Consider the following 11,112-nt stretch of genomic DNA (forward strand, 5'->3'; position numbering starts at 1 on the left):
TTATGAATTATGCGATTGTTGAAGGAATGATTATAAGGAAGGACAAGGGGCGGATTCCATCATCAGTCACTCTCCGATCTACTGTATTTTCAATATTTTTCTTGTTTTTAGGATATGTTTTTTTAATTTACTAATAACCAACATGTCACATATTATTATAAGAATACGCACGCCCTTGTCTTCTACCTTAATTCTCCATTTCTTGGTTCTTTGATCTGCTTTTTCTCTCATTTTGAAAGTAGTAGTCATCAACATGAAATTAGACATAGATAGCGAGTGTTGTCGGAACTTGGTGATGTTGATTTAGACAGAAAATCCTTGTTGGAGTGACACTTCTGGCTTTTTCACCAATGTACGTGGAAACAGTGTAATGGAAGGCCAGTATTTCTTTATCTCCGAGTGCATTGGTATAGCTGTTTTTCTGTTTCGAGGGATGTCACGAGGAGGCAGAGGAATTAATTCATCCAAGTTCCAAGTTTGAGCTAATAAATTTCTAAAGAAGCCTTCCTTTTGTATCTTCTTAACCTGTTTCGGCGCTTTAATGAGTTTTATTCACTCCATAGCTGTAAGCTCTAAAAGACGTTCCCGTCTTCTGAACCAGGTTTCATCATCATGGTTTATGGTCTTTTCATTCATTTTTCTATCTTCCCTCTTGAAACATTTTGAAGAGATCCTCTCCACAGGAGCCTCGATCCAGACCTGGTTGAATGAGCAGCGCATATGGACGATGAAGTCAGTCACCGCATACACACACGGCAGTTTGGATGCCATTTTGAAATGCGTTGGCAAGAGGCAAGCCAGTTTCCTACCGATAAATAAAGTTGCGGATGATGAACAATTTCGCATTATATCAAATGGGAAGACTGAATTTCCAAGCATCAACAATGATACTTACGCTAATTGTTTCATTAATCATTCTGAACATGGTTTCCTTCATTGGAGGAGCTGCTAGGATATTCATCGAAGGAAGTTGGAATGAGACGTTTGGACAAGTATTACCCTGTAATTGAAGGAATTTTATCAAGGACAAAGGACGTGTTCCAACTTCAGTCACCCTGTTGCCTCTTGTAATCACCAATTTCTTAGTGTGCTTCGGACATATGGATCTGAAGTGTTAAATTGCCATGAAATCTCATTCACCCTATAAGCCAACATGTTCCAATGTGAATCAGACTCTCTCTCTTGGACTACATCCTTTTCTCGCAAGACAGTGAAAATTGAGATTATAGGCAGATGAGCACCACATCATAGATAATGGTCTCATATTTTTAGTCCTTGAAAGGTCATTTTTAGCTGATAGAGCAATTTTATTCATAAAACCCAATTCACAATTTGGAGATCAAACCCAATGGATTAAGGTTAAACTGCCCTGTATTGTGACAGGATGCAAGTATAAACTGAAACCCAAATGAATCAATGCATTTCTGAACCAGTTAGTTACAAGAAGCCCAAGGCCTCCCTGTCACTCTCTCTTTAGTCCCTACCATACTGTTAAAAAGCAGTCCTTCGTTCACATGCATCCTCTCACTCTCATTTCATAAAGATCAATCACCGCTCTAACTGCGCCTCTCCCTTTCAACGCTGAAACCTCACAAGAAAACCGCCTGCAAAATACCTACCTCTCCTTCTCAGGAAGGTTCAAGACAGAAGGAAGACTGTTCTCAGAACAAATGCCACATAAGGAGCTCTTATCTTCTCCAACTTAAACCCTCCTTCATTGTCAAGCTCCCTATAACTCCATACCCAATTCAACAACAAAAAAAAAACTGTCGAGAGACCTATTCAAGATCGAGCCATAGACAGCTTCATGGCTCACATCCAAAACCAAATAACCAAATCCCATAGGGTTCAATACCCTCTTGACTCAAACGCATACAAAATCTTGGACGAGATTGGTGTCGGCGTTAGTGCCACAGTTTACAAAGCAATATGCGTCCCCAAGAACTCAAGTCTTGTTGCAATCAAATGCATTGATCTTGATCAATCTCGAGCCGATTTTGATAGTGTCAGACGTGAAACCAAGACCATGTCACTTCTTTCACACCCTAACATTCTTGAATCCCACTGTTCTTTCACTGTTGATCGCCATCTTTGGATGGTTATGCCTTTCATGTCTGCTGGTTCTCTCCAATCCATAATCTCTTCTTCTTTCCCTGATGGCCTACCAGAGCCATGCATAGCTGTTGTTCTCAAGGAAATTCTAAACGCACTGTCTTATCTTCATGATCAAGGCCATTTACACAGAGATGTCAAAGCCGGCAACATCCTTATAGACTCAAATGGAAAAGTAAAGCTCGCAGATTTTGGCGTATCAGCCTCAATTTACGAGTTGAACACCCTTGAAAGGTCATCCTCATTGTCTTGCTCATCAAGAATGAGGTTAACTGATCTTGCAGGGACGCCATATTGGATGGCACCAGAGGTTATACACTCCCATACAGGTTATAGTTTCAAAGCTGATATGTGGTCTTTTGGTATCACTGCATTGGAATTAGCCCATGGTCGCCCTCCTTTGTCTCACCTTCCTCCTTCAAAGTCTTTGATCATGAAGATAACAAAGAGGTTTCGGTTCTCTGATTGTCATGATGAGAATCACAAGAAAAATTGCAGGAACAAGAAGTTCTCTAAGGCTTTTAAAGATATGGTTGCTTCTTGTCTTGACCAAGACCCTTCAAAGAGACCTTCTGCTGCAAAGCTTTTGAAGCATTCTTTTTTTAAAAACTGTAAAGGATTAGACTATTTTGTAAAAAATGTTTTGCATGGGTTGCCTAGTGTTGAAGAAAGATTCAAAGAAGGCAAGGTTTTAAGTGGAATATCAAGCCAGAGTGGTACTGATGTTGAAGAAGAAGAGGAGGGGGATATTGATGGTGACTCTGTGATTCAACATATGAAGACTAGAAGGATTAGTGGCTGGAACTTCAACGAGGAAGGATTCGAGCTTGACCCAGTATTCCCTACTGACTCAATAAATGATTCAGTTGTGAAACAGGTTCGTTTTGGAGGTGAATCCATCATTCAAGATAAGAAAATTGAGTTCAGCGAGTCAGACGGGTCAGGTGATTTAGTTGACTCGGCCAAGCCATCAATCCTGAATTCACCAGCTCCAGTTAAAGAAGAGATGAGCCAAGTGGGAGATCATATTGGTGTAAATATGAGTGGTGTGGGAGGAATTGTTGAGGGTTTAAATCAAGTGACAATGTTAGAGGGTTTAGTGACATTAAAGAGGAGTTTGGAGGAGCAGAGAAGGCATGTCGCCATTATAATTGGTATGTTGGGAGGGGAGACTGACGGAGAAGACCAAATGGTGCAAATGAGTGAGAATCTGAAGGAGGAGTTGGACATTGAGAAGCAAAAGAACTTGAAGCTGGAGATGGAATTGGAGTTTGTTAAGATTGTGATTTCTGGTGCATTTTCTGCTGCTTCATTTCCTAATTGAGAGTTTTTCGTTGATGTATTGACTTTTTGGGGAAGATGGGATTTTGGCGTCTCAAGCTTCTGATTTCTTGTGCATATAATGTTTGATTTCATAGGATTGGTAAAAGGGAAAAACTAAGCGTTCACTTCTTCTTGTATATTTACTTGCGGTTCCTTTCTAGTTCTTAGCAACAGTAGAGGACAAATTGGCTTCGAGACTTCGATCTGGTTTTCAGTTTTGTCTTCAGGCTCAGTAGGATCCCTTTTGTAGATCTTAAAACATGCAATGAATGATATACAATATGACCTTTCGCCGTCAATCTCTTCTACAACTTTGATCTTCTCTCTTTTTCAGTCAGCAATTGAGTCTGTGCCTTCTCTTGACGTAGTGCTATTTTGTGTCGTGTGTTGATATGGGGCTCAGCTCTACGAGGAGCCAAGTTTCTGTGTGGATATAAAACTAGAAAGTGTTGCCTTTGTTTTTCCGGTAGAGTTTACAGTTAGGTTCATGCTTGCAATCATATGCACATGCATAGCTTCGAAATAACACTCACATCTGTGTGAGATCCAAAATGCTCCTGTTTTGGTTCGACCGATTGTTTTTTTTTTTTTTTTTTTTAACATATTCAGTTGATAACATCCAGTTGATCGTCGGGACATATTTGAATTTAAGCCCAGCCCCTACCAGATTGGATTTGCCACTCTTTCAAGTTGAGCCTGTGGGATTGGAAGCCTGAAGCTTATTATGGACTAAAACTGGACCCTTGCTAATTGAAACTTTGTTGGGTTTTCTTATTCTAGTTCACAAATAAGGAAATAATTTTGTCCAGAAATTGCCGTCTGCCATGGCAAATTGTGATCGGCAGTGGCTGAAGGAAACAGCCTGGTTTCTGCAACGCAGAGCCCTTGTCCTCGAAGGTGGCTGAGACTGCCCTTGGGATGACGTCACCCCGACAACACTGACGGTGGTAGTGGCCATGGAGAGTCACTACAAAGATGGACTAGGCCCAACGATGACATCTATTAAAGATTGAAGAAGCCCAACCGTAACATTTCGTTTTTTTATGTATTCCCTTTTACCCCACAATTACTCATTTTCTCTCTAGGGAGCGGTCACTGGCTGCCTTCTCTCTTCTAGAGTCACAATTTCAAATTCCCGGTCTCTTCATTTGCACTAGAGTTCAGCAGTAACTTAAATGGCATGTTTTTATTAGATACGAATCTCAGTCCCTAGTAAATTGAAAAGAAAGACGTTTGTAGTAGTTCTTTAATGAGTAGGCTGGGGAATATTAATCTAGAAGTAATAATTTATTTTTTTTGGTTTAATGATAGAGCCGGTTGTTTTTGTGTTTTAGTTTTTTTTTTTTTTTTTTACTTTAAATTAAACATTTTCAGATAAGCACCAAGCCAATCCGCACCTCTGATGGCTTCCATGTCCAAATAAGAACCAGCTTATGTGTTTGTGGTAAAACCCAGAAACACAAAATCATTTATGAACATGAGAAAGGGCAACATGAAAATATTACTGCAAAGAGGGCTGGGCTTGAGTTCATGAAGCCTTATTATCAAACAAAGAGGCCTAAACTTTCCTGGTAGAAGGCCTACAGTACATCAAGCAATTTTTAACCTAAACTTCAAGTCTAAACTTTTTGAGCAGGTGTGTCCTCTTTATGCTTCTCTAAGAGATGAACATGGCATGCGATCTCTCAACACTAGCTCGGATTTTAAGGTCAATGAAGGTGTTCACTGAAGGTAGACGCTGAACTTCAGCGGCTGAAGAGACAGCCATCAAATGGAGCATACTTTAATTTCGATTCCTATATTGAAACAGCAACTAAATTAAATGCATAAGAGTATTTCTTAATTTTGTCTAATAATATTGGACCCGTCTTTCTTCTCCTGCTTTTTTGTCGATGACAAACTTGGAAACCACACCATTGGAGCAGGCTCATATTTTAAAAACCTTTTTGGTGTAGCTCTCAATATTTAATTATGAGTGGAGCAGACGGCAACGGGTTACACTGCGGGAAAACCCTGCAATTTCGGCTGTTGAACCTCATAACATCACAACTATATTTAGCACACTACGGGCTCACCTCACTAGCCTCTAGTTTTTCAAGAAAGATAAGCTAAATGTGGCACGATCTTTTGTACATATGGGTTCATCACTCTACCACCTTTTCACTTGAAAATGGCAAGGAAATATTGGAGCACTGAGATAACCTGTCTTTCAAGTACATGGAGTTGTGTAAATCAGAGCTTTCTGGAATGAAATTAAACTGGAAAGGTTGCGGGACTCATAAATAATGTAGCAACTATACCTCCTGCTGATCTTCTTTGGTTATAGCCCTTGAATATGCAAAAAGATAAACAAGATCCAAGAAATCCAACGAGGAGAAAAAAGAGGGAAATAAACAAAATACAAAGAAAGGGAGTTAATTTGGACCAAACATTGCATATAATATTCATCAATGATGATGCTCTTGTTAATTGGAAACCAGAACCAGCTCCCCTCCTTTTGCGATCATTTTCGTAATATATTTGAAGGTAAATCTTAATTTACGCTCCTGAAGTTTATGAGGTGTTTCAGTTTCACCTAAAAAAGTTCGTTTGTTTCAATTAACCTCCACTATTTTTGTTATCCTTTCAATTTCCCTAGCCTTCCGTCCATATTCTATTTATTTTCGTCAGTAAAAGTAACAAAAAACGGTGCCTAAATTGCAACTTCATACCAAAAGTTTATCGGATTGCCCTTTTTAGCAACCATGAACAATTTGGAATATCAAAATCATCATTTTAAAAATATTTCTTTTATGTTAGAAAAGAGATAAAAAAATATTTTTTTTTCCCATAAAAATTATCAACATGATTTTTTTTTATTAACTTAAATGTCCAAATTAGCTTGCACGTACTTCAACTAATCTTACGAACCCTGAAAATAACGATCATATAAGCCTCCCGTAATGGTCCCGAGAAATTTGTAGATTCGAACTGGTGAGTGACTTTAAAATACAAATTTAAAACTTAATCAATTGAGTTACACCCCTTAAAATTATATCATTTTTCAATAGGAACTCAACAGGAAAAAAATAAAAGGTTAAGTCAGAAACAAATAAGATAAAAAAAAAAATTTACCAACACTATCAAGCACTAGTGTAGCTATCTCTTCTAGCACACTCTCACTCGCACGTACATCATATGTATGCACATTTTCTAATTATTCATTAAGATCTATTAACAAATCTCGAATTAAGAGTTCTATGAGAAATTTGTTTTTGAAATCTCATAGAATTGGAATGGTAGCTTGAAGAAAAGTTTAATATCACTTAAAATGTGATTTTCTTTCAAAGTTTTCATTTTTTTAATTTCAACACATTTAAGTTCTTTTTCTTTTTTATACTACTTTTAGATTATAGTGAGATATTTTAATAAATTTTATAGACGAAATTTAAATCTACACACTTTTTTTCAATTATTATCACTATATAAATTTATGGATGAATAAGAGAAATTGAAACGATATTTAAAGTTATGGAGATTAATTTTCAAGATAAAATATAGAATTTACCTTATATATATTTTACTCTGCATCTTAAAAATCGTAAGCTCTAATAGTAAAACTTTGCACTGAGGCTCTTAATATTATTTTAATAAATCAGACAAGAGATTGCGGATTCAAGACTTAATCTATCTTTTAAAAAAAATTATTGTTCCGTCCATGTGAATAAAATCAGATAATTATTTGTATAATAAACCCATTGCTATAAATATGCGTTAATCCGTACAAAAAAATATTTGGGTTTATGCAACAACTCCTATACGATGATCGGTGTAGTCCAACAACGTTAAAATTTCTACTCTTTTTTTTTTTTTTTGTCGAAAGAAAATGTGACCAATTATCGATAATTAATCTTTAACCTTATAGCAGGGAGTTCTTAGGTTACGGATTCAAGTCATTTTTCTAGATACTAAAATATTTTAGTTTGAAAAACGTTATGAGTAGAAGAGAAAACTAGAGAAGCCCTTCAAATTCATATTCAGTTCTCTTTTCATAATAATATAATTTTATTATCTTGCTAACCACGAACCCATAGAACATTTAACTACTGCTTGTGGATTATAGGACCTTAAGCGTAAAAAAAAAAAAAAGGTTAGAAATATGCATTATAGCCATTTCAGAAAAAATAAAAAATTATGATGGAATCAGTTATAGAATGGAAAGACAATTGTGAAAATAAGAAATATTGGTGAACTGAGCAAAAGAAAGAAAATGCAAGAAATTTGACTCCGCGCATTTTCGAAAAGGAGAATAAGTGATTTTACGACGCATCAATTGCTGGGTTACCCTTCAATTCTCTGGCGTTTCTTTTCATTTCATGTTTGGGTTTTAAAAGAAAAGGAAAAATCAATTTCTAAGTTACAAAATGCACATCGTTTTTTTTTTTTTTTTTGTGTGGGTTCCATGGACTGTAATGGGGAATACTGTTCATAGCATCTGTCGCGGATGCTGAACGTACCGGCGCACGGAGGAGGAGAATTCAATTCTTTGATTGTTATGTGCGTAGTGTTAGGAGTGATGGAATTAGCAATATGCATGATAGCATGTAGTAAAATTACATTATTTAGGATCTCATGATGAACTAGTAGGCTTGTGGAGGGGGGCATTGACAAACAGCAGAATTATTATTTGTTCCTCGCTATTGTCATCATCATCATAATGTTGCTAGGGTCCAATATTTAGGTGGTGATTAAAATAAAAATACTAATTAAGCTCGTTTGACCTTCGGTTAATTTCAATCACATTGGTTAACAAACAAGGTCCCCTCTCTATCTTCTGGGTTTTTTCCGTGTATTCTAAAAATCAACCAATCATATCCAGACAAGTCATCGAGCACATCGAGCTGTGCCATCTACGCATTGCTCTTCAGTTTTCATTGCACACAAATAAGGCTACTGTGTACTTTAGTAAAACTTAAATAGAAGTGAAAGGTATCCAATAATTCATGCTAGCTAGATCTAGCATAAAGGTAATAACCTGGCAGGCCGGGGTTTTAGTACATTTAGTAAGCAGGGGATGGGTAACTAGCTCTAATGGGATCTTCAGCTTTTGGTTGGGAATTTGATGTGCTCTTTGCTTCAACTTTATTAATCTCCACTTCTCTCCCTCTCAAGCCCAAAACCCAACTCTATATATTGTGTGCATAATTTGGTCAGTTTTGTTTCTCTCTCTTTCTTCTGTACTATTTAACTTTTGAGAGACGGGTTTTTTACTTTTGTTATTTGCGATATGATTTGAGCTAGACTGTTGTTGTTTTTTCTTTCTATCTTGATAGATCTCATTAACCATAAAGAACTCATGATGGAGAGGAATAGTTTGAGTAGCGACGTGAATGGCCATAGTAATATTGGAAGTAGAGCGTGCACCAACAATGACAAGAAGAAGAAGCTTAGAGATTCATGGAACTTTAGCAGCTGCCAAAGCAATGGACATGATTATCTTGGTGGCCTTTCTTGGCCTCCAAGATCGTACACGTGTAGCTTCTGCAAAAGGGAATTCAAATCTGCTCAAGCTCTAGGAGGTCACATGAATGTTCATAGGAGAGACAGAGCCAGGTTGAGACTGTCACCTCCAAGGGATGACCAGTGTCCTATTCTGACCCTTAACCTGAACCCTAACCCTAGTTTCTGTACTCCATTCAATCGCACAATTCCATCCTTGGTTTCTCCTCCTCTTACTGCACCATCTACACCATCTTTAGCTTCCGAAGTCAAGAAATGGACCGTTGGTGGTAACCCTCTCGACCCTTCAAGCCCCAACCTTTCTGATTTAACAGCAAACGGGAGCAGGAAATCCTTCTTTGAAAACTTCGATGGTTTCACACGACAAGATGGATTCAAGATCTGGAATAAGGGCCAGATTGTGAGGTTAGATTTGGATATTGGTCTTGTCAGTGACTCCAAGGATGATTTGGATTTGGAACTTCGACTGGGATCTCTTAATTAGGTGAACACGGGCAGCCTCATCAACGCAGACTAACACGTTAAAACTTGGAAGCTTGTAGTTGCACCAGTTGTGAGATTATGTATTATAAGATGTCTTTATGTTTAGTTATTAATCCTCCATAGTTTCTTGCAAAGTTAAGGAGATGTCAATTTCAAAAGCCAATTAATATTGTCCCTCGCCTAGAACTCGTGTTTCTTTTACTTTGATTTTCACATGTTACATATCAAGTCTCTTTTTTGCTTAATCATGTCAGTAATAGTGTTATCTAGATTTTCTGTCAGCATATTATATAGTTCAGCTAGTATAACTCTTGTCTTTTGTATATAGCAAATATGTTTAGCTTCAGTTAATTTAGACTGTGATATCTCCCATTTCTTTAGAGAGAGAGAGAGAGCCGTTGGGTGTGAGATGGAGAATTTTGATGATTCATCCATGAAAAGAATGTCGGTTTTTTTTTCTTTTCTCATTTCTTTTTTGTAATTTTTCTCCTTTGTAGGTAGCGTGGATTGTGGTTCTTGTTAGGTTAACTGTAACTTAACAACAAAAGGAGTTATTCTAATTAAAAATGGAAGAAGTAAAACTCTTCCAGTAGATATATTTACACTGTATTCTAAATAGAAGAGAGACCGATCATGCAGTTTAGGATTCTTGAAGAAAGATAGTTTATGATCAGAAGAAGAATTGAAGAAGAAGAAAAAGTAGAGGTGGATGGGAATAGAGAAACATAAGAAGTCTTCCTGCTCTACCAACAGATTTCTGAGCGGTTTATAGCCACCAAACCAAATTAAAGCGAGGGATGTGTAGCAAATTAATAGCTTGTTAGCTGGTTGACAAAAGTAATATTATTTTTTTGTAGATTAGAGAGTGTTTTTATTTCTTAATTAAGATGCTCTCTTAACCTAAAAACAGTAAGGCTTGAAGTTTGTGCTGAAATTACTATGTAAAAGGATGAGGTTAGCCAAGTCAAATCATTGACTGTTGAATCAAAACAACTTCGATATCAAATTAAAGTATAATTAATCGCACATGGTAAGCCGCCGACCCCTCCCTTTTTCTTCCCCGGTATTTAATCATTGTTCTTTTGCCTTCCATTATAATCTAGAGATAAGCAGCTCTGCCTCTATGGCAGTTGACGGAAAGATTTCGAACCTAAATATCTCTGTTGAATATCATGGGGAGAAGGTTATGTCGAAGAAAAGCACCGAGCTTTCGTTTGAAACTTAGAAACCTCCAGCTATACGTACAAGACGATGGAAATTGACTTATTTTAACTTTTTGAGAAGTCTTTTTCGATACAGGGAGCAAATGCTCTGTTTTTTCAATCATGATGGCAGACCTTGGAACCAAGTTCCAACGCCTACTTCATATAAGTGTAAACTGGGCAAAAGCCATCATGCCATTCGATCTATTCTCTCTTCAAGTGCATTGAAGAAACATGAGAACAAAGAGTCCAGAAGTAAATTAGCCACCTACCATTTTGGTTGGCTATGTTTAGTATTGCAATGTATTGTGTTTTTTAAATATGATTTTTATTTAAAAATATATTTAGTTACTTTTTTGTATTTTTTATTGAACAACATTTAAAAAAAATCAGATATTTTTTTGTGCCAAATGTCATTTTGAAATCCAACTAAGCACACAGGTAGACATGCAGAGCTAAACAGCCTCGGTGATCCAAGTCTCAACATTCAGCT

At 37.0% G+C, this 11,112-nt stretch overlaps 2 protein-coding genes across 2 annotated transcripts; both read left to right on the forward strand.

Annotated features, from left to right (window-relative positions):
- The first annotated feature begins 1,685 nt into the window (after positions 1 to 1,685).
- On the forward strand, positions 1,686 to 3,734 carry LOC118057005 (serine/threonine-protein kinase BLUS1). The gene has a single exon (XM_035069460.2). It carries the CDS (start codon positions 1,808 to 1,810, stop codon positions 3,434 to 3,436), a length of 1,629 nt encoding a protein of 542 aa, XP_034925351.1. The 5' UTR covers positions 1,686 to 1,807; the 3' UTR covers positions 3,437 to 3,734.
- Positions 3,735 to 8,724: 4,990 nt separating this feature from the next.
- Positions 8,725 to 9,591, forward strand: LOC118057015 (transcriptional regulator SUPERMAN). Its single transcript, XM_035069464.2, has one exon. The coding sequence runs from the start codon at positions 8,771 to 8,773 to the stop codon at positions 9,416 to 9,418; it is 648 nt and encodes a 215-aa protein (XP_034925355.1). The 5' UTR covers positions 8,725 to 8,770; the 3' UTR covers positions 9,419 to 9,591.
- The last annotated feature ends 1,521 nt before the right edge of the window (positions 9,592 to 11,112 follow it).

The sequence above is a fragment of the Populus alba genome, chromosome 8 (assembly GCF_005239225.2).
Source record: "Populus alba chromosome 8, ASM523922v2, whole genome shotgun sequence".
Classification (NCBI taxonomy): domain Eukaryota; kingdom Viridiplantae; phylum Streptophyta; class Magnoliopsida; order Malpighiales; family Salicaceae; genus Populus; species Populus alba.

Bases quoted from the DNA above. Each gene is read 5' to 3' on its own strand.
- LOC118057005 (XM_035069460.2), top strand. From the start codon at position 1,808: ATGGCTCACATCCAAAACCAAATAACCAAATCCCATAGGGTTCAATAC.
- LOC118057015 (XM_035069464.2), top strand. From the start codon at position 8,771: ATGATGGAGAGGAATAGTTTGAGTAGCGACGTGAATGGCCATAGTAAT.